The 24,923-nt window shown below is 38.7% G+C and overlaps 1 protein-coding gene across 1 annotated transcript in view; it reads left to right on the top strand.

Annotated features, from left to right (window-relative positions):
* Positions 1-23,934, top strand: part of HS3ST3A1 (heparan sulfate-glucosamine 3-sulfotransferase 3A1) — a 102,333-nt gene extending 78,399 nt beyond the window's left edge. The window contains exon 2 of the mRNA XM_004469027.5: positions 21,956-23,934. Within this exon, the coding sequence (XP_004469084.1) occupies positions 21,956-22,577 (622 nt within the window). The 3' untranslated portion in view covers positions 22,578-23,934. The remainder of the gene's footprint in view (positions 1-21,955) is intronic.
* Positions 23,935-24,923: the final 989 nt, after the last annotated feature.

Genomic DNA, 24,923 nt, shown 5'->3' on the forward strand with positions numbered 1-24,923 from the left:
CTTCTTGCATCACGACTACTAACATTCTGTTGGCCAAAGCCAGTCATGTGGATGAACACAGACTCAAAGGAGGGGAAAATAGATACTACTCAAAATGGAAGAGCTGCAAAGTCCAGTGCAAAAGTCAAGGATAATGAGAGAGATGAAGAATCTGGGTCATCCACACACTCAACCACTTACCCTGCACAGAAATATCTTCTTAGGCACAAGCATTGTTTTCATTGCATCAGTGTAGTTGTAATAAATCAAAGGTTAACTTTTTAAAAACAGGTTTCATGTTGCTATAGTTTGTGAATGCTAAAGAAAATGTATTTGCTTGCTTCGTTGTGGCTTTCCACTGTTATCTGTATACACTAACCAGGTCAGGGCACAGAGTACATTATTTAGGAGGATAGCAGAGACTTTAAAGTCCCTTGGCCCAAGAGCCGCAATGTCTTTTAATGAGTAAAGTCAGGAGCAGGTCCAGCGGGATGTTAGTAGAGGGTCTAAAGCTGGTGGTGGGAGGCGCTGGTCTTGATGATGACAGGGTGTCAGCAAGAACGGCAGCACGAGCTTTGTGGCCAGGAGTTAGAGACCTGATGTCGATCTGCCGCAATCTGATGCCCATTGAGGCCATGTCTCTGCACTGGATTTTTATAAGAAGTTCCAGTGTAGCAAGTGTTAAGCCAGCCCATGTCATTTCTCTGCACAAATTGCTTATTAGAAAAACATGTTTTTCTCAATTTGCTTACCGTCTATTTGTAGTCACAGTGTTTACCAGTTTGGGGGATTCAAGATCATTGATATCATTTCAGTACACAGCATACTTTATTGCCAGTTTTTACAAATATGAGATCGTATTTGTTATTTTATGGTTTATTTTGTAACAATGTTTTGAACATCTTTCTCTGCCAGTTGATGCAGATGAAACTCAATCTTTTTAACACTGCAAAATATCCCATTATATGGATATGACAGAGGTTTTTAACTGGTCCCCTCATGTTGGGCATTTAGATTGTTTCCTGTTTGGGGAACTTTATTAATGGGTGCTACACAAGACACACTTTTACATAAATGTTCATGTATTTACACTGGTATTTCTGTAAACTAAATTTTTTAAGAGGTAGGTCTGTGGCATCTCTCATACTTTACACTGTAGCAAAACTGAGCTATTTGTAAATCCCTGAATTTGCCACAATCTCCCACAGCTCCATGTCTTCAACATAATGTTTCTTCTATAATCCCCTCCCTCCCAAACTTGACTCCTAACAAATTATAGCAAAAACCTGTGATAAAAAATGAATTTTCATGTCCCTTTGCAATACCTCAATTTTATAGTACATGCAATAACTGGTTTGGAGGCCACCTATATCTACTGCATCATCAGTTTAGTCTTCACTCAAGCATTTGTGAAGCCTTCTCTAAATTCTTCAGAACCATTCTGGCACTCCTTCTCTGAACATTACAGACACTCCATTATGGTTATTGTCCCATTGAAACTCATTTGTTGTGTCACTCTATCGAGTAGGTGATAAACTCTTTTAGAGTAGGAACATTGTCTTTTGATCCCTGGAGCTCCATTTTTAAAGAAAGCACAAATGTTTATTTGTTCATTCACTCAGTAAGTATTTATTGAGGGCCTGTATGTGCAGTGACTTGGATATGTTTGCGATGAGAGAGTGGAGAGAATGTGAATGTGATTTATTGAAATGGGATGGATGGTCTTTTTGTTTTTGTTTGTTTTTGGATGATCTTTTTAGAGTGTGACTTTTTTTCCCAGAAAAAAATGCATCTATGCTCACTCATGTTTTTACTTGCAATTACAGGGACCTCATTACTTCCTGGTACTCATTCTTGGAGGAACTCAGGTTAAGAAACCTCTGCCTTAAGTTGACAACCCTATTCAGACTGAGTTATACTTAGGCAGATATTGGGGACTTGAGGTTAGACCCACCCATCACTGCCCTTCATCCTTACCTTATCACAATGTGCAAATGGCTGGCAGAGTGATCCTCTCATATCTATGTCTTAACCTACATTTTACATATCTTCCCTCTTCCCTAAAATAGAAGACGACATGCATTTTAGGCTTCAGATCATGGTATACATGCAAATAGAATCACCTACCACAAAGCTATCTCATGACTTATTTGGCACTACCTAACCATGATTCTGTGTAAATATATAGATCTGTTCAACTTATTGGAAGAAAGATAATTTCAAAAATTTGACCAGATAGGAAGTATAATTTCTGCATCTTAAAAGGTTATTTAGGGTATATCTAGATGAAATGAAACATCAAGATCCCCTTCATAGTAGTGGCAAAAATAGCATGCCTTTTGTAATAATCTCAACAGAAAGCATGCAGGACATGCCTATGAAATGCATTACTAAGCTTTGTGACTGGGGCAAAAGTCCTTCGACATGTCGCTCAAAAGCAGAATTCATAAAATAAATGATAAATTGGACTTAATCAAAATGAAAAATTTTGCTCAGACGAAGACACTGTTAAGAGAATGCAAAGGTAAACTGCAGACTAGAAAAATATTTCCAAATCACATCTCAAACAAAGGACCTGTTTTTTAGAAAATATAAAGAACTTTTAAAACTCAACAACCTGATTAAGCCACATGTTGTTTTTTTTTAAAAATGAGCAAAGAACTTTTGACAGACATTTCAACAGAGAGGTGATAAAGCACATGAAAAGATGCTTAACATCATTAGCCATTAAGAAAACAAGCTGAAACTGCTATGAGATACAGCTACATACCTAGTAGAAGGGTTAAAATAAAAATACTGATAATATCAATTGCTGGCAAGACTACAGAGCAAATAGAGCTCTTACACACTGCAGATGAGAATGCTAAAGGGCACAGCCACAGAATGGCGTAGCAGTGTCTTACAGATTTAAACAAATACTTCACAAATGACCCAGCAATCCCAATCCTTGATATTTATCCTAGAGAATGAAAAAGTTCTCACATAAACCTATATCGAGTGTTTATAGCAGTTCTACTCATAATCACTAAAAACTTAATTGACCCAAATGTCATTCAGTGGGTGAATGGATAAACAAATTGGTCCATCCACACCATGAAGTACTGCACAGCAACGAAAAGGAACAAACAATGAATGTGCACAAGAAAATGGAGGCATCTCACAGGCAAACTAGAGTGTCAAAGAACAGTTCAGTACCTGTGAGGGGTTGGAGTGGTGCAGGGTAAGCCTGCAGAGCAGTAGCATGATATTGGGGGGATGGACTATTCTATATCCTGGCAGGTACACAAATCTATACACACATTCAATGTCATAGAATGGTATTCTGAAAAAGTCAAATTGTCTATATGTTAATTTAAGTATAAAATAAAATATAAGCTGTATTGAGGAACATGAAGGAAAATCTGTATAAGTGGAAGTCCTATCATCTTCCTAGATTGACAGTCTCAAACGTAGTAAAAAAATGACATTTATTCCTACATTAGTCCTTAGGTTTGATGAACTCATAATTCTAATGGAAGCGAGGAGGGGAAGGGGACTTTAAAAAAATATTTTATACTTCTTCAGTCCTTTTGGTAGAAAACACGTTCAATAAAAATGTTCAAAAATAGGACAAACAGGAATTTTCATGGTAGATACTGAGATATATTGTATAACTATAATAATCCATAGAGTGCTCTACTGGTGCCAGAATAAACATAAACCAGAATAAAAAATAAACTTGGTATACAGAATGAGGTTTATATAAGAATTCAGTATATGGTGTAGGTGGCATGTCACTATTGGATGAAAGAAAAATTGACGGTTCATTATTTTAAAAGAAAAGCATTTAGAATGCAACCTCTCACCATAATTCAAAATCCATTCCAAAAAGAATAAAATGTAAAAATTAAAACCAAAGATAAATATTATTTGTTTAAGAGACCTTACTAAGAAAACATCCTAAAGGAAGAACAACGGTCATAAAGGAAAAGACTGATAGGTGTAGAAACATCAATATTAAAAAGTCTGAGATCAAAAATACCATAAAACATTTACATTACTAGGAGACAGAATGTAGGTTGAGGAGGTGATGCTTAGTGTGTGTAGAATGTTTAATAAGGTTGATTGTAAATGTGTGGAAGTGGATAGAGTTGGTGGTAACACATTATAGTGAGTAGAACTACCACTGCTGATTTATAGATAAGATTGTGGCTGAAAGGGGTCATCTAGGGACATAAATGTCAACTGAAAGGAAGCTAGAGGGTAATCCGGGGACCGTATAACATAGTGATTTCAGTGGTGGATGATGATGGTGATTAATAGTACAAATGCAAGAATGTTCCATTACAAGGTGTTAAGGATAGGGTGATACATGGAAAAAATACAACTAATGTAGCTTGTGGACTATAGTTAACAGTAATACTGTACTATTTTCGCAGCAATGAAAAGAAGATACTGTATTACTTCTAAGGGTCAGCAATAGGGGAGTTTAAGGGGGCATGGGATTTTTCCTTTTGGAGTAATGAAAACGTTCTAAAATTGACTGAGGTGATAGCACAGCTCAGTGATGAAAATAAGACCCACTGGGTGTACACCTTGAATGGACTGTGCAACGCATGGGACAGTACAACACAGTGAATCAGTGGTGGAAGATGGACTGTGGTTAACAGCACAAGCATGAGCATGTTCTCTCATGAACTGTAACTATATACAGTACACTATGCGGTGTTAACAATAGGGTGGTTTATGGGGAAAATACATCAAATGTAAGCTGTGGACTATAGTCAGCAGTAATATTTGGATGATGCTCTTTCATCATTTGTAACAAATGCTTCACAAAAATGCAAGGTGTTAGTGGTAGGGTGATGTATGGGAATCCCGTATGGTGTGCATTATGTTTTGTAAGCTCACAATTTCTCTAATAAAAAAAAAATCAAGCAAGAAAACAAACAAAAAATACCATAAATAAAAAGGAAATGAGAATTGGTAAATCAGGATATTTGCTACATAAAAGATGATGGGCGAATATATTAATTTTGGCTTAAAATCTAAGAAAAAAAATCCCATAGAAAATAATAGCCGAAAATAAACATAACAAAATCAGGAAATGTCTTTCAAAGTCATATTCCTCATAAAATCTGGGAAAGTGCTGGTTAGTTTAAAAATAAGTATTAAGATAATGAAAAATCATTTTCCCTATATTTCTGGGCAGCAGTTATACAACATCATAATATACAGTTTTAATGAGTGAGAGGGAAAACATCTTTTAATATATACAGAACTAAAACATTTTAAATTATCTGTTAAAACTTAAAGACAAATATAAATAGCTTCTTGGAGGGCAAGTTTGCAGTAAGGTTCAAAAAGTTTTTAAAATATACATGCCTTTCTTCCAATTCTAGAACTAATAAAACATGTGAATGAAGATCTTTAACTTTGGAAACAACCTAAGTATCCAACAGTAAGGGATTCTATAAACACTTATGGGAATTCATTTAAAAGGATACTGCACAGCCATTTAAAATAAAATAGATGTGAATGTGTGTACTGAGAGGAAATATGTTTCCTGTTCACTCCTAAGTGCAAAAAGCAGTTTGGAATAGTGTAAGTACAAGATGATCTCATTTTATAAATAAGTATAAAGCTCTGCGTAGATTCATCTGGATGGACGTATTTTTAAACATTACATTAGAGTGGTAGGTGTGTGATACTTGCTTTATAGAATTTGTTTTCTTTGCTAAATTTTCTTTTTCTATAATGAATATTTTTTTACTTGTGGGATTTTTTTTTTAATTAAAAAAGTCCTCTTGGAAAGCAGCTATGTTCCCCATTGTCTCAACTTAGAGTCTATGTTGTTTTTTTTCTGCATGAAAAGGAGAGGTATTCCTTTTGGGACATGGACTATTTACGTTAGCAATGGGCATAACTGATGCAGAGAGGGTGTGTTGTGACATCTCTGCTGTGTTAGAGTACATGTGAATGGCTTCATTTGTAAAGTTCAATTCCTGAGGACCCTCAAGCTTCTTTGGAACCAAGAGCTTGTTCTGTCTGTCTTGTTTTTCTTTGTAATGACTTCTGTAAATTTTGGTCCCCCTTTTTTTTTAAGGACTGACCTCAGCATTTTCAGGAGCCTGGACAAGAATACAAATTGAGGCCTCCATTCCATAGATCTAAATATTTTAAGTTATAAATCAAGCTAATAAACTGTTAAACGAAATGCATGCTCTTCTATTTTGAAAATATTCCTATGTAACAAGGAAACAGAACACTATGTTTGAATCTCTTGTCTGGAAGTTGGCAAAATATCAAAGATAATGAAATTTAATTATTATTGCTCATCTGGGAATCCTGTTGATGGGCAGCATTTAGATTAGTAATAAAATAAAGACATAGACAAATCATGGACTCTTCTCTGCTTATTCAATGGGATAAATAAATAAAGACATAGGCAAATCATGAACCATTCTCTACTTATTCAGTGAGATAAATAAATAAAGACATAGGCAAATCATGAACCATTCTCTACTTATTCAGTGGGATTCATTTTTTTCATGCCTTAATTGCAGCAAAGTACTAATAAATTCATAATCAAGATTTTTATATTAGTTGAGTTCTGTTGACAGTAATGATCTAAACCAGGGGTCTACAAACGTTTTCTGTACAGAGGCCAGAGAGTAAAATGCGTTAGACTTTGCAGACCATATGGTCCCTGGCACAGCTACCCAATTCTGCTATTATAGTTAAAACAGCCATAGATGAGACATAAGCCAATGAACGTGACTATGTTCCAATAAAACTTTACTTATAGAAATAGGGAGTGAGCCAGGTTTGGTTTGTGGGCCGTAGTTTGCTGAGCCCTGATCTAAAGAATTCCTTCAAAATATGAATATATTTTGGTACAAAATATAAGCTAATGCAAAAATTACGACTTTTTAATTATTTTCATGTTTTTAAAAGTTATTTTGCTTCTAAAATATTTCAAAGTTATCAAAATCCAATGACTATTGCATGGTCTCACTAATATGAAATAAATACGACTAATAAACGTGTGGAGTTAAAAATTAGAGTACAGGTTGTTAGCAAATAAGAAGAGGGCTAAGCAGTGGTAGTGATGCTTAATGTATGTTAAAGTCTTAATTAACTTGACTGCAGAAGTGTGGAAATGGATAGAGTTGATGGTAACACATTATAGTTAGTAGAACGAACGCAGCTGGCTTATAAATGGAACTGTGGCCGAAAAGGGTAGTCTAGGAATGTAAATGTTGGTTGAAAGAAAACTAGAGACTAATCTAGGGACTGACTAACACATTGAGCCCAGAGGTGGATGAGAATTGTGGTTAATAGTAGAAATACAAGAATGTCCTTCTGTGAACTAAAACAAATGTACATCACGATGACAAGGTGGTAAGAAAGCGAGAGGCATGGGAAAATACAGTTAATGTAGCTTATGGACTATAGTTAACAGCAATACCGTAATATTCTTGCATCATTGCCAAAGACGTACTGCCTTAATATTAGGGAGGTGTGGAAAAAATATGCCAAATGTACCCTATGGACCATAGTTAGCAATCATAGTCTGATGATATTATCTCATAATCTGTAACAAATGTTTCATGACAGCGTCGTATGTTGGTGGAGGGGTGCTGTATGGGAATTCCACACATGTGCATGATTGTTTTGTAGGTTCACAACTTTGCTAATAAAAATATATTTTTAAAAATCCAATGACTAAACATCAAAATTTTAAATCACAATGATTTAAAGTAAGCTTTCTATTAAGGCTTAAATTTCCATTAATTTTTAGGAAAAAAAACCCACTTTCATTAAATAAAGCTACTCTCACTTCCAGCTTTTGATGTCTATCTCCTTGCCAGTGTGGAGAGTCAGTATCATGTGTCACGTGCTAGACCTACGGCTCCGCCAGGCTGAAGGGTAGCGTCATTTGTTTAGGATTGCAGAATGGCCCTCAGCTTTATGTGCACCTGCTGTGAATGCTATGCTAATGTGCAGGTTAACTCCAGAACCATGAATTGGAAGAGAAAGAGAAGCAAGTAAGTGGGCGCTCTAGGAAATGCTACTTTTACATGCAAGAAGTTAGGTCGTGTTATCTCTGACCAAAGCGTCTGACAAGTTAATTTGTCTTTTTCTCTTAGCTAAATGCTTCTCTCACTCAACTCCTCCCCCCAATCAGAAGCAACGTCACTCTCTGATGTTGATAGCAGCACAACCCCCATAACGCGACCAGCATGCAGAATTCGGTTTTGAAGACGTAGGGCAAGAGGTTTGCAAAAGCATTTCCCTGAGGTCCGAACAGCATTGGCCAAGAGAGTAGATATTTAGTTAAGCGTTGCATGGGGCCAGCCCTTGAATGTCAGTTTCTTTAATAAATGTGCATGTGAGTATATGATAAATGGGACCTCCTAGGGTGCGCCTTGCTTAGGTCTCAGGGCGTACTGCTGTTTTAACCTGCGTCCCTATAGAGTGAATGCTTTACACCTTCGTGGTGTGATGTGAATGCAGCTACGCTGGTGGACGATGTATAATGTACACTTGTGACTACTTCCCTGAAGTTTGTTTTGTCTGCCTTCCTCATTTCATTTTAACACCTTTATTTTGGAGGTTTGCATTATTTCCTAGGAGTGATCACATCTTGGATATTAGTGGGACAGAATGCATATTGTTTTCTACTATTCAAAAGCAAGGAAGCTAAGATGCTTGTACAGCATGCTGATGGCAGATTTTAAAAAGAACATCCAGACAGCCCAAGGGCCCCCAGACCAGGGTCAAAATTGTGGCCGCAAGCCATTTTCCCTGTTTCAAACTTAAAAGACATTTATGTAGCTTCTACTCTATGTCCAGAACCTAACAAACAGAAAAAAATAAAAATAAACAAGCAAACAAACCTAACACTTGGCTATTTCCAAAATGTATGTGACAAAGGACTTTTCAAAAATTTCAGCTGGCCCCTGCTCGGCCCTCGCCACGTCCATCTCAGGTTCCCCACTCCTCTTAGGTAGTTGATTTCCAGGCAGGGAGAGCACGTTTTCATTCCTTATCTCCAGCAGCACATATGCAAAGGCCTGATAATCCCAGGCGGAGGGGAGAGTGTGTTCTTAAACAGCCACCCAGCGGTAGCAGAGACGCCGATTGCACAGCTCCCCAACTCATCATTCATAAGACTCTGTCAGAGCCAAGACGAGGCTTGATCGGGTGTTGGCTTCAGCAAACGCTGTCGAACTGGGGGAGTTCCATGCTCTGCCCGCTTTTATCAAGCCTTCCTTACTTTCCCCCTTTTAGATGTTTTGTTTATTGTTTTTACCTTAGAACACGGTTAAAAGAAACAAGAAGTTGAGGAAAAGCCAATCATCACTTTCACCAGGACTCACATTTAATACAACTTTCCCACTTCAGATCGCAAAAGGGAAGTTTCCCCCCACAATGGACCTTATTTTCAGGACTTCGGAAGTTCAAGGTGATCAAGACTTGGACACATGGCATTTCTAGAAAAAAGCAGAATGGTATACAATATAAAATAGAAAGCAGTGAACCAAGGGTCAGGAGACCCAGAACCTAAGCCTGGCTTTGAGTCCATCTGGCTAGATGACCTGAGATAACTCATTTCCCAGGGACCTTTCAACATCTGTGACAGGAAGGGGCTGGACTAGGGGATTTCTAAGGTTCCCTCCAGTTCCAACATTCAGTGACATTTCTTAGGAGAACAGTCTTCCCACTTCCCTTTCTCCAGCGGATTTTCTTTTTCTCTCCTGCCCTTTGGTCTCCTCCTCTCTGTCTCTGTTCTCTCTCTCCCTCTCCCTCTCTCTCCCTCCCCCTGACCCCCACTCCTCCCCACACACCTTGTCTCTCTGCCTAAGGGTCACAATTCAGAGAGCCAGTGTTTAGTCCCTTGGGGAAATCATTGTAGCCCTAGAATATGTTGGCAAAGATAAATGTGTTTGGCCAACTTCATACACTGTGGATGGGAATCAGTCCATTTCCCATCTTAGTGGTTACCTTGAAGTTTTCCAAGAGCCCCACTTTGCCGATATAACCAACATGAAATAGCAACCTTTGAATCCCTCTCTTTAAGAAAGTCCCATTTTACTCTTCAGTTCCCTTACCTCTTCCCCCCGCACACACACCGTTGAGGGTTTATAACTATTTTTCAGACTAGGAGTTCTGACTTAATTATATTTTATTTCTGTGTTTTATGCTATTTATGGTTAGTTTATAACAAGATTTAGAATTTATTTTTCTTCTAACTGATTTTAGACATCCCTCAGCACTTTTACCCAATGACTTCTTCGTCCTTGAGCCTTTAATTTTGCTCTGTCTTGGGCTCAGTGGAAATTAGCCTTCATGTTTGTTTGTTTGTTTTCCCCATGGTTACATGGGTGCTAAGTTTTTTGAATGCTTGGGTATCTGAACATATCATTTTGATACCACTTCAAATGAAATGGAACTTAGCAGAACAGAAAGATTTTTTTGCTTGAATCTTTGACTCACTTTGGGCCACACTTTTTCCTCCTTCATTTGTCAGCTTAGCTGTTGTGTTACCTTCATTCTCTCTCTGCATAAATGCCTGTAAAATATTTTCTTTATTCTCAAACTTAAAAAAAAGAAATTGTGAGTGTTTTTCAAAGCTCTTGTCTCTTTACCAGGGCCAGGATGAAAGGTATGGAGCATGCAAAATTAAAGAGGATGCCACTCTCAAGTGTGCAGTTCTCTACCATACGGGAAAAGAATAGGTAGTCTTTTTTGGCTTGGTGCATAAAGCATGTCTTGAGCCTATGGACAGACACACTGGGGAGAGGTATGACATGTTTCTACCTTTTTCTTAAGCTCTGATGGTCTTACCAAGGATTAGGTTATTTGCGAGTTTTACTTTTTAAACTTTTTCTGGATATACTTGGATATTTTGATAGGGCACTGGAAGAAGAACAATGGTCCCCAAGAACCAGATGCCATTTTAAGCAAGAGTTTAGGATCATGTATACAGGGCTGGAAATGATATTTTAAATCTTAACACATGAGTTCCCCATGGGCATGAATTTAGATGGTCAGGAAATCCAGCAGAGAGCCTTGTAAGATATGGGTCTATTTTTGGTCTTTCCTAAGACTCAGTGAACAAGATAATGTGTGAAATTGCTTGGGAAACTGCAAAGGCCTAAACAAATATAAAAGATTATTATTTGAATATGATCCCAGATAACTGGTGTCCCTTTCCTTTCAAAACTCCTCCTCTTTCTGACTGGAAGACAGATGTATTCTCTTTGCTTTAATGAAGTCTCCCCCAAACCAAGAACCCTTCACTTCTCTTTTCTCCTCTGGAGCACCTAGGAAGTTGTGGCTTTTAGCTTTGTTGTAAATTATGTGAAACAGAACTAGTGAGGATCAAAACCCTTTCCTTCTCTTCCTTTCCTCTGTCCTTCAGAGTTTTAGGAGGAGTCGTCTATGAAAGGCACGGGGAAGTGTCCCAGCCTCTAAGTCTGATGTTTGACTTATCTTGATGGTGGTTCAACTATAAGAATTGCACATCCAGAGCCTGCCAGGGTGGGAGGTGGATCAAAAACATAAGTCTTCCTCTCCCACAGACTCCAACTCAGACAACAGCCAAAGGGCGCTTTCTTTCCAGACTTAGAAGTCACGTTTTCAGTAGGGTCCCCTATAATAACAGCAGGAAAAGAAATACTGGTGTGCGTGGGGCTTGGCCCCAGGGATGGCAAGCTGACAGCTTCAGGAGTTTGCAGCAGTTTTCTCTGCCCCCGGGCACATGTCATCAGGGACCCACAGGAACTACTGTAAGTCCATTGAAACAGAGCCTGCTTTTCCTAGCATTTTCTGCTGCCAGCAGCTTCTAAAAACAGACATGAGTTTCTATTTGGTTGTATAGATGGAAAAAAAATGTATGGGAACATGGGCCAGATGTATTGATTCCTCAAGGTAGATTACCTTTGCATTATAACTCAGGGACTTTTCTTTACAGTGTGTCCTTTCCTTGAAGTAGATAGCTTTTTAAATTTTTTTAAATTATAGCAGTTCTAGATTTACAGAAAAATCAGGGAGAAAGTATAGGGTTGCCAAATTTCTTCCAACACACGCGTTTCCCTATTATTACATTTTGCATTAATGTGGTACCTTTGTTACACTTGAAGAGCCACTATTATAATTATACTATTAACTATATCGTCCATAATCTACATTAGGACTCGCTTTTTGAATTGCACAGTTCTATGGTTTTTAAAAATATCTGGGAACATATACAACATCAGATTTCCTCATTTAAATACTTTCAAGTTTACAGTTCAGTGGTGTCAAGCACAGTCACATATTTTGCTTCCATCACCACCATCCATTACTAAATCTTTTCCATGACTGCAAACAGAAACACTGTACCAATTTATATGAACCCCACATTCCCCACCCTCACCTCTGCCCCTGGTAATACCTGACCCTATGAGTTTGCATATTCTAATTATTTCATGTCATGGGATTCATACAATATTTGTCCTTGTGTGTTTGGTTTATTTAACTCAACGTGATGTCTTCAAGGTTCATCCATGTTGCTGCAAGTGTCAAAAATGCATTCCTTTTTATGGCCATTGTGTGTATGTACCATATTTTGTTTATCCATTCATCCATTGATGGACAGTTGGGTTGCTTCCATCTTTTGACAGTTGTGAATAATGCTGGTATGGACATTGGTGTGCAAATAGCAGTAGATAATCTTTGTTCATTTTAAAAACAATTTGCTGAACTATATCATTCATACATGAACATACATAAACAATAAGTGTGTAGTAAAAGCTGTTAACTTACAAAACAAACATACATAACATCATGCAGGGCTCCCATATACATTACCTAGGAGATAGTCTTTTCAAGATGTTATGTGTTTGACCTCTTTGCAAGTTTCTAAGCAGGATGACTTGCACTCTAAGATGAATAGAGAAGTAACGCATTTAACACTCATTTGTTTTGACCAAATGTTAAAGATTGCCAGTAGCATCGGACATGAGAGTCATACTGCTATCATCTGGGTGCTTGGGAAGATTGACAGAGAATGTGCTTTTGACCTGATGGACCTGGATTTTCAGTCTATCCCTTTCATTTATACCTCTCTGACCCTATTTCCCCATCTGCAAAAATATGACAATAATTCCAACTTTTCATTGTTGTTGCAAGCCTTGAGAAATAGCACAAAAGTTCTTGGTCTGTGTAAATGCTTAATAAGTGTTTGTTTTGCTTTTCTTCACCATGTTCTTCCTAAGACCCTTGGACTTGAATTTTTTAACTTAGCCCATTCCATGAGCTTCATCTGAAAATACCCTGCATTGACATTTCTTGGCTCAGAGGAAACAAGGGACAGATACGGGGGCTCCTTCTTCATCTGCTTGCCTTTTCGAATGCGGTGGGCTTCTGGATCTCCTGGCATGTCTGTTACCATCAGGAGAGAGAGAAATGCCACCTTAGCCTTCATTTGAACTACTCTCGCTCAGCACTTTCTCTTGGCATCCATTATTTGAACTGTATTCTTTCAGGCCAGATTGATTTTGAAATCGATGCAAATCTGATGCAGAATTACCCTGCCTACAACCATCTACACAAATCTCTAGATTTAACTGGTGGACCCACACCTGAGAGCAGAACAGCGCGAGGCTGTGCAGAGCTTTAAATTTGACACTTTAACAATGAATTACACTCCTGCCCCATACACGGACTTTCAGAGGTGGAAAGTCCTTAGCAGTCACTGAGACAACAGTCTCATTTAGTTTTATGGAGACACTGAGACACAGAGAACTAAAGAGACCCAGATCACTCAGATGATTAAATGCAGAATCAAGACCAAAATCCACATTCCTGATTTGCAATTTCAAGCTTCCTATAAAACGATGATGGCTTCGTGAAGCTGATTCATCTGTGCCACATTTTAGAATAAACCACTAATGCCTTCTCTCCACTGGAATTCTTAGGGAGAAACCCTAATTTATTTTCTAAGTAGCCCCAACTCAACTGAAAGAGAAACTATATTCTTTTTCTTTTTGGGGGATGGGGGAGGAGAGCCACTTCTTTCTTCAAAATAACTCTTTCTCTGTAAAAGCATCATTTCCCCACCTTTCCAACTTTGGGGTCTGCTTGGAAGACTTGCCTTCATCAGTCGGCCATCCCGCTTCATCGGTTCTTCCTTCTTTTTCTAACCCACTCCTTTCTGTTCTCACTGCCAGCACCCTGAATTCAGATCTTTTATCTCCTCGAGCTTGCATTACAGCAGAAGAGCTGCTTTAAGTGTTTAAATTAACTATGTGTGCTTCTTTTCCTGCTCCATTCTAACCCGGGCACTGCCTCCGGAATAGTTTATCACCGACATTCATCACAGCACCATTTTTACAGTCTCATTGTACACAGCTCCCCAGTTCAAGCAGCCAAATCCCTTCATCTATATTCAATTCAGAATTTAGGCCTTTTAGGATCTTCACAGGGACATTCTGGAAACTCTCCACCATTGAATCTGCTCCATCCAAGCTGTCTGTACATTCTGTTTTCTAATTCTCTGTGCCTGCTGACTTTCTCTTATCCAATCCAATAGAAAGAACCTTGCAGTAGGCATTGGAGGATTCATCCATCACCTTCCATCTAGAATTTAGCATGTCAGTTATAACGTCTCTGAACTCAACTTCCTCATCAGAGATATTGGGGGCCATGATACCTGCCCTATCTAACGGCTATGTAAATGAGAAAGTAATTGTTAGAATGGTTTGTCAAATGTAACCCCTTCTTCAGGTATCTCCACTTGTCTTCATATGCTTGAGGCACATCCCCATGATGCAAGCACACCATGAGCTCATGGAGATGTGAGAATCGGGACCTATGTGTAGGACAGAGGTTAACCCTGTCCTCAGATCTTGCATAGGGTTGTGGGAAAGTGATCACTGGTTCCTAGGTGTGTGAGCCTCAACTCTCTTTTACTGTCTGAAATGTCCACAGATGAGAAACATAGCTGGTTTAGGAAATAACCTTTTTTGAGATTTGTGTTTTTCTTGAAGAATTACAGGAAATTAGCCCACATATTTTTAAAATAAATTTTGTAAAAATTTTCTTGAAGTAATAGAAAAACAGAAAAGGGCGCAAATCCTAGGATACAGCTCAATGAATTTTCATGGGGTGGATACACTCATATAGCGGCACCCAGGTCAAGAAGTGGAGTATTTCCCATCACCTAGAAACCCCTTGGACCCCACCCAGTCCCCCAATACCTCCAAAGGTAACCACCGGCACAAGGTCTAACACTGTAGATGAGTTTTGCCTGTTTTCCAAGTTCTTGTAAATGAAAATTTGCAGTATATATATTTTTGGTTGACTGCCTTTCTTAATATTATGTTTGCAAGATTTACCACAAGTTGTAATTCATTCCTTCTGATTCCTGTGTAGTATTTCATTGTGCGTGTGTGTGTTGTGTGTGCGTGCATGTTTCTTTTTTGATGGATATTTGGGTAGCTTGTATTTTAGGCTATTCTGATAAGCTGTAAACATTCTTGAAGGTATCTCTTGGTGAACATATATTCAGACTTCTATTGGGAGTGGAAATGCTGAGCCATTGTTTATGCATATGCTCACCTTTAGTAGATACCTAACAGGTTTTCTAAAGTTACTGTGCCAATTTACACCCCATCCAGGAGAGTGCCAGTGTTCCACATTCTCACCCACACTTGAACTTAGCTCCTTGGTTATTCTAGGTACTCAGGTGGGTATGTAACAGTATGGAATTGTGTTCTCATATATAGTTCCCTGATGACTAATGAGGCTAATTAGCACATTTTCTGGCCAATATGATACTGTCTTTTTTTACCTAGTGCTTAGTCAAGTCTTTTCCCATTTTTTCTCTTGGATTGTTTGAATTTGTTAAACTAACTGATTCATAGGAGCTCTTTATATATGTATACAGAATGTGAATCTTGTTTGAGATGAGTATTTTAAATATCTCCTATGCTGAAACTTATTTTTTTACTCTCTTAATGGTGGGTGTCATTTGATGAACAGAAGTTATTATTTTTAGTATAGTCCAATTCATCTTCTTTTTCTTTATGCTTACTATTTTAAGAAATCCTTGCTTCCCACGAAATCATCAAGATATTCTCCTATGCTTTCTTCCAAAAGCTTTACTGTTTACCACTCAAATTTAGATCTGTAAGTCACCAAAAAGTAAATTTGCATATGCTACGATTAGGGATCAAGATTTATTTTTCCTAAATGGATAACCAAATACCACAGTGGGGAGAAAATAATACACCCTAATGTAAAGCATGGACTATAGTTAATAGTACAATTAAAATATTCTTTCATCAATTGTGTAACAAAGGTACCAGACTAATGCAAAATGTTAATAATAAGGGAGGTATATGAGAACTATGCATTTTCTGCAACATGAATTTTTCTATAAACCTACAACTTTTATAATTTATATTAAAAATTTTTTTAATACAATGGGGAAAGGTAATTTCTTGAGGAAGATTATTTCCAGAGAGGGCTAGTAGTGGGAGCATGGGGGAGCAAGGAGGTAACATGAGGGCAGAGGAAATTCAAGGAACATGGACCAAATTAAAAAGAAAGGTGAAATAAATGAGGTAGCTCCTTTTTTCTTTCCTTTTTTAAATTTTGCTTTCTTGAACATATTAAATGCACAATGTACATGTGTTGCTGAAGGCCATTGAGACTCTCCCTGGGTTGCGGTTTGAGGTGGTGTTTGTGAGGGTGTGCTGGGGCAGTGCCCATTTCAGTGGGACCATCTGTGGAGACAGGTGGGCATTGTGGCAGTGGGAAAGCCCTTGAGTCATTTAACACTGCTACCAAAAATTAGGAAAGAGCAAACGGTACAGCAGGTCTATCGTGGTTCCTGCTTGGCAATAGCATTTCCCACACCTGGCAGTTGCTCAGGCTCCTCTGGTCCCCCCCAGCTGAGGCTTATCGTCAGGTGCATGTGACTCATCAGATCAAACACGAAATCCCCAGGACAGCAGGGCAGCAGAATGCCACGAATCAGAGGCAGAATTACCTCTCCACAAAACTGCACCACACACTGTGGGGGGACGCTGGTTCCTCTTCGCAGCTGAGCTCAGCTCTCTCCCATCAGAAGAAGCCAGTCTCGGTCCTTCCAAAGAACTTGGCTTGGTCAGCCCATGGCTTTGCATCCCATCTATATATAAAGAGCTCCTACAAGTCAATAAGTATAACAGATTCAAACAATGCAAGAGAAAAATGGGAAAAGACTTGACTAGGCACTAGGTAAAAGACAGTATCATATTGGCCAATAAATATACATATATGAAAGAGAATGTGCTCAGCTTCGTTCATCATCAGGGAACTACCTATGAAAATACAATACCAGGCAACCTCACTGACTGCTAGTCCTATGCCCCACGGGATGCCCAAGGACCATGGCAGAGAGGCTTTTTTTTTCCTCCCATCTTCTCTGCATCCTTGTTATCCAGATGGAATGGGGTTCTCCTGGCAGCTGGGAATTCAGCATCACTTGCTGAAGAACAGTCCTTGGTGTAGTTCTCATAGGAACGCCCACTCCATCTCTCCATTTACAGTCCAGATTTCCTGAAGCCTCGGCTTGATGTTTCTGGTGCAGTTAAATGACCAGCTTGGGGTCACGTGACTTGGGGGGTGGCGCGGGGAACCAGCCGTAAACCTTGGCCTTCTGATTTCACACAGCTCCCCCTGAATCTCATAAATTATTATATTCCCACACGGGCTAGCAAGAGGTAAGGAAAACCGCAGCCTCCCTCAGTACCTTGTTCTAATGTTTAATTAATTATCCGTAAAGCTAAAAAGACTTCTTTGTCTAAGTTCTATTGATGCAATCAAAACCCTTGTTCTCCAGTTGAGTTCTTTGGAAAGAAAGAGCAAATGCTGCATGTGACCTGCTTTGTAATAATCCCGGGTTTGCCTGTGAAATCCTTCCTTAGACTTCTCTTCTTCAGGAGACAACGAATAAACACCTCTAATATGTCCTTATAATTCTGACTTCTACTCACTCCCCCAACCCCATACATATTAAAAATGTCCCCGAATCCTTTTCACAACGTAGACACGAACCTGGAGTAGAGCCTCCACTGCTTAGCCTGGAGGCCAGTGCCTCCTAAAACCCACCCTTCCCGTCTTCCCATGTCGTTTCTCCTCTCCCATCCTGACTGTCTTCTCCAGGCCATTCCTCCTCTCTCTTCTCCTTGTACATACCTTTGTGCTTCTGTAGTTTGTCAGCTATTTCTATAAACTGTCCAGGATACGGGAGTGGATCTTTGCATTGCCCTACCCAGCGTCAAGCCCTTTCCCAGAACATTCACAGAATGTGCCTCACCCAGGGCAGGAAGGAACATTCCCAAGTTCTACATCCTTTGAAATACAGCGTCCTGATGTACATGTGCATCATGTACTTATGTGATAGATGAGCACTTCTGTGACCATTCAAGTCCAAATTACAGTAAGAAAAGGTACACAAAAATGAAAAGGGAGGTCCCTATTCTGAGTCCTTTTACAAAACCACGCTTTTCCATAATGTAAGCTTCCTTAGGAATTTATCTAGTCTATCACTTTTTCCTTTTTGAAAAAAAAGCATATGGCTTTCAGAGAGTTTAACTCCAACTCCCCACCCCTACCCCATTCTAAACAAGTCATTTCTGTTCATCCTGTAGATGACCCTTAATTGTGTTTTTCCTCTGAAATCCTCATTTAGCTTTTTCCTCTTCACATGCCTCCTATTTTGGATAGCTCTTTTCCCTGCTCCATGGAGATCATTGAAAATATGATTTCTTTTTTCGGAGCGGTTAGTAGGTCTCTGTCACCGGCACGTCCTGCAGCGGTGCTCTCGGATGGAAGGCTGCTGGAGTCCTGTTCTCCAGAGGCAGGAGAGAAGGAAGCCTGAGCTCACCAACCAGCAGCTCCCCACTGGAGTGTGTTCTCTCTATTTTACTGGCCAAAATATGAGGGAAAGCAGTTACAAAGTCAAAGGAAGGAGCCAGGAGAGCTGACTTTTTAAAGTCAACAAATACCCCTTCTTAACACTTCAGTGTATTTGATGTTTGATTTTATAATCTAAAACTTGTTCACATGCTTCATCAAATGCCCTTTAGTGAGGTATTCCAACAATTTCTGGATAGATCTCCTTGCTCATCTTATACACTCGTAACCTAAGCCTCCAAGTGGGGCTGGCAGCCAACTTCCGGATTCTCTGAGGGCCTTCATGTCACACAGCAGAATGAGTTTTGCACGGGGGTAATTCTCTGTCCCCTGAATTTTTTCTTAATCTTATCCAGACCTTAAAGTATGTTGAAGGGATAGGTAATGGGGCACATTAAAAGCTATTTTGAAAAAGAAATTGCATATTTCTTTAAATAAAAATAGTAACTAAAATCGTATATCTAATTCTTACTTCCCCCTTCAATAATAATAAAAAGAAAGGTAATATGAAGTTACCAAAGGAAAAAAAAGGAGGGAAACCTGCATCACTAAAAATAAAGAGCAGGGGAGCTGGATGTAGCTCAAGTGATTGAGCGTCTGCTTTCCACGTACTATGTCCTGCGTTTGATCCCCAGGACTTCCTAAGAACAAACAAAACAAAGCAAATGAAAAAAACAACTCTTATTGGGGTGTCTGCTTCCTATGTACGAGATCCTAGGTTCAATTCCCGGTACCTCCTAAAAAAATAAATAAATAAAGGGTCGCGTTAGTACCCAGAGATTCCCAAAATGTTGAGAAATTTGGGCTAAATGTATTGCAGAAGGAAAATGTAATTCATATGATATCTGATATTGACTTCAAGAGCATACAGTTGGGGTGGTGGAGTACATAATTGAAGGGCACCTAAATTAGCAATGAATTGTTAACTTTTGTAGCTGGTTGTAAGGTACACAAAGTTCATATAAAAATTCTCCACTTTTGTGCTTAAATTTTTTATAATATACAGTTAGCAAATTTTGTAGATGGGACAAAATTGTAGGAAGTCAACAAAAATAAACTCACACAACACAAAGTACATTCTTATACCAGAAAGGCAAAATGGAAATTACTTTTTAAAATTATGAACAGAAACAACAAATCAACCATTACAATTAAAAACAAAAACGAAAGCAATCCTAGATAATTCCTGAACCAAAAGGAAATCAACCTACAAATACAATTACAAAATATTTGTGAAGTTTTGAAAATGGCAATAGTGCTTGCCAAAATTTATGGAATTTGGCCAAGGTTGTTTTTAGAGGAAAAATAATACTCTTCAAATGCCTTTATTGCATTGAGAAGAGAGATGGAAAATGAATGAACTAGGCATTTAGTTAAATAAATTTGAAGAACAACAAAGCATAACAAAAAAAATAATATAGTGAGGCATTAAAAAAAAACTAAAATGCAAATTGGTGAATTAAAAAAGACATTCTAACCAGAAAAGGCAGAAAACACAAAATTATGGTTGACAGTGGAGATGTAACTGCAACAGCTCACAGGATGATTTTTAGAAAACTGTTAATTTCCAGAACTGATACAAGACTAGGTAGTAATCCAATAGACCAATAACTATAAAAGAAACTGAAAAGACATTAGAAGGGCCTACTCCCTTCCTATTCTGCCCTCCAAAAGTGCTAGTTGGCGATGGCTTTGTAGGTGATGCCCATCCAACCTTGAAAGGCTAGAGTATCATTTTGCTACTTAAATTTCTCTAGGGCATAGAAAAATATGGAACATTTCTCAACTCCTTTTATTGGTGGAATAATTCATATTCTAACAATTGATGAAGTAATTCTACAAAAGGAAAACTACAGGAACATCTTATTAATGAATATGTATGAAAAATCCAAAACAAAAATAATGGTAAATCAATTCCAGGATGATATTAAAATAATAAAGCATCTCCAACTGGACTTTATTCCAGGAACAAAAGGTAATATTATATCATCCTTATACTATCCAATATAAGGATATTTACAAATATGATTCTTCTTATCAGTGGATCAAAGAATAAAATACATTTACTTGTTGCAGTAAATTCCGAGAGGACATTTAATCCGATATTGATTTGAGCAACCTCTATTCCTCACAAAATTTGGAATTAGAAAGATAATGCCTTACTATATTTCAAATAAATAGTGCCTTAATGACAATACACTTAAATTGGAATAGCAAATAGATTGTGTCTTTCTTGCTTCTGTTTATTGACTGGTTGTGCTGCCTGAGGCCCATGGGTTCTCAGGAGGAAAACATGCTTTAATGAGCAAGCAATATCTGACCTATTAAAACTTCAGTGCGATGTTTTTAGCAAGAAGAGGTGATTCTAACATACATAAGGAACAATACACAACAAGAACAATCGAAAACATGCTGAACCGAATAGAGCCAGAATTTACTTTGCATAATAATACTATGATGGAATAGATAGTAACTTGAACAACGTGATAATTGGCCAACATAGGCAGGGATCAAGATACTTGGCATGTAATAATGGTGGCATTCCAAACCATCGCATGAAAGATGAGCTATTTAGCACATAAATCTTGTTTTGTTACAGTAAAACTCCTCAGGAATTGTGAAGGTATTTTGCATAGCATGCCATGATGTTGGGTTAAATACAACAGTCTTGTTTATAAGAGAACTACAGAATGGCTCAGGATATTTTAATCCCCTTCTCATAGTGGTATAATTGTATTTATTACAATAAGCTCATTCTAAAGAATTTGATCAAGGTTTTTTTTTTTTTTAAAGGAGTATTCATTGATAATAATAAAATAAAACTCAGCATTGATTATGGGCCAGGCCCATTTCTAAAGTGAATAGATTTCAATCACCACAACCACCTTAGGAGGTAGGTAACGTTGTTATTCCATGGATGAGGAACCTGAGGTTCAGAGCTGTCACCTTGATGCATCCAGCAAGTGGGAGAGTTGGAATGCAAAATCGGGAGGTTCGTTTATTTTTCAGGCTCTAACATTTTTCCCTTTTCCATCTTCAGGGACCTGATGCCGCGGACCCTGGACGGGCAGGTCACCATGGAGAAGACGCCGAGCTACTTCGTGACGCGCGAAGCGCCCGCGCGCATCTCGGCCATGTCCAAGGACACCAAGCTCATCGTGGTGGTGCGCGACCCCGTGACCAGAGCCATCTCGGACTACACGCAGACGCTGTCCAAGCGGCCCGACATCCCCACCTTCGAGAGCCTGACCTTCAAGAACAGGACCGCGGGCCTGGTGGACACGTCGTGGAGCGCCATCCAGATCGGCATCTACGCCAAGCACCTGGAGCACTGGCTGCGCCACTTCCCGCTGCGCCAGCTGCTCTTCGTCAGCGGCGAGCGGCTCATCAGCGACCCGGCCGGCGAGCTGGGCCGCGTGCAGGACTTCCTGGGCCTCAAGAGGATCATCACGGACAAGCACTTCTACTTCAACAAGACCAAGGGCTTCCCCTGCCTCAAGAAGGCCGAGGGCAGCAGCAAGCCGCACTGCCTGGGCAAGACCAAGGGCCGGCCCCACCCGGCCATCGCCGGCGACGCGGTGCGCAGGCTGCGCGACTTCTACCGGCCCTTCAACCTCAAGTTCTACCAGATGACCGGGCACGACTTTGGCTGGGATGGATGAAGATATAATTTAAAGAGAAAAAATATCAAAATATAATATATTTTTTTACCGCTTGGTAGAGAAGAGGCAGTTTAATATTTGTGCTGGAAATACGTGTTTCAGTATTTTTTTTTTCAATGAATGTTAAGAGATTGTTCTCTTTCCCCCTTCCCCATGCTCATGTATACCCAGCACCAAAAACAAAAACAAAAACAAAAACATTTGGATGCAAAAGTGAAAACGTTCCTCGTCTAAATACTCTCCATTTTCAGTTGTCATTGTATGTTATATATACACAGGCGTAAAGAAGAGCACGACATCATTAAATTTTTAAAGAAAATCCTGAAGTTAAACTTCTCTTTTTTCATGTCCCTGATAAAATCAATATTTCTCCTGATGCTTCCCCTTCCCCCCCCCCTTCAATTTTTATTCTGTGTCTCCTTTTCTTAGCCACCTCCCACTTCATACTGTGTGTTTATACATTTCAAACACAACGATCTTTTGGGGTCCTTATGATACTCTGTGGCCCAAGAATGTAGTATAGAAGAGATTACTGTCCCCATTTTACAGATGAGAAACTGAGTCTCAGGGAGTTCAAATGACTCGTCTTAAGGGTAGATGGTGGGACCTGGGCAAACCCCCACTGTCTCGTTGTTTCTTACTTCTTGCCCCTTTTTTTCCAGGGAGTGTGAGAAATAAGTCCTCTGCGTCCTTTCACATGGCTAGCCAGATTTCTGATGATCTGAAGAGGCAGAAAGGGTTTTCCATTGCTTTTTAAGATGCGTCTTATGACATCCAGTCTCATTTCACAGTTGAGAAGGTGTTCAGGGAAACCACTCAGACCTGGGCACAGCATCTTAGAAGAGCCAATCTTGGTTTGTTGAATATGGAGGTCTCAGCTTGATCGAAAAGTGAGAAAAATTATTGGGTTCTTATATCAGTCAAACTAGGAACAATACAAGATGTGGTTAGGAGCATAATGGATAACACTGATTGATTCAGCTTTAAAAAAAATAAGAACCCCCTTCAGAAAGAGCTTACAAGTGTGAGTTTCGTTTTTCTTGACCTGTTTTTGAAGAAAGCAATTCTGCCTCTTTGTAATATCTGGTTTCTAACTTTACAGCTAGTGATAAAAAATAGCAATTCATAGTTCATTTATCATATACTTGTTTTTTATGGGTGAAGAACTGTCATTTTATCCCTTCGTTTTTTTTCCCATTCCGTATTCATGCCACTGATAACCGAATGTTTATTATATTTGGAAAATATTTTAAGAAATGCACATTTGGGTAAAATGGTGTTTTTTCCTCTTCTCCCATCTGTTCCTGACCATCCCCCATGTAAATTGCTCAAATAAATCAATAGTTTATTAAGAGTATTCCTTTCTTCTCTGAGTGAGCATTAACAAGATTAGCATTAATGTGAATTAAATTGGTTTAGAGAGGAGCACATATGCACGAAATATATAAAACATTTATAATTAGTCTGTCAGCAACGTTTTATTACAGGTTCAAGCCCAAGAGGAAAATGTTTCTTATCTCGTGGAAGTTTTCTGTATCTGCCAAGATTTAAAGGACCAGGCACTCTCGTATACTGAAATAACATTCTTTTCTCCAGTGTTACCAATCAAAAGAAACTAAAATTGTTTGAAAATTTGCAGCACAATTGTACATGTACCATAGATTCTGTATCAGAAGATGTAAATATTCCTTGAGAAGCCTATCACTTTAGGATCTAAATGATGGAAGAAAATCTTTTACATTTCTAGGTTATTTCGCCACTGCTCCAAATCTTTGAATTTATTTGCTAACATCTCATTTAAGGGAGTAGAGTAAAACCCAAATCCAGGTCAGTGGCCTTTTTCCAGTTGCTTTCCTTCTTCACTTCTGTGCTTTCGATTTTCCAGTGCTATAGCCTTGTCTTTGTTCTACTTGAATCTTCACAGGCAAACCACAAGATACTCATTTTGAGCTATTCTCATTTTTTCTCATCACTCATTCTGTCTGTGCTTCTGATTCCTTCGTAAGCATTTACTTGGTTTTATGCAAAAGTGGCTGCACAAAGAGATGAATGCATCTAACAATTGTATTTAGCAACCTCCATCTTTTGTGTTCAAGAAATAAAGAATAGAACTGGGTGTGAAGGATCTCTTCTTACACATGGATATTTTTGTTTATATTTTAATAATGACTACAGATGCACTCAAGGAAAACCTTCTGACTTCTAAGATTTCATAAGAGTTAGAAGTAGAGATTCTAGCAAAACGTATAAAGATCTAGATTCAACATATTTTAAATTTCTATAGAACAGCAATTTTCCATTATTACCTATATACGATACTCTTCCTTTTATGCCTGGTCTCATTCT

This window comes from Dasypus novemcinctus, chromosome 21 (assembly GCF_030445035.2).
Source record: "Dasypus novemcinctus isolate mDasNov1 chromosome 21, mDasNov1.1.hap2, whole genome shotgun sequence".
Lineage (NCBI taxonomy): Eukaryota > Metazoa > Chordata > Mammalia > Cingulata > Dasypodidae > Dasypus > Dasypus novemcinctus.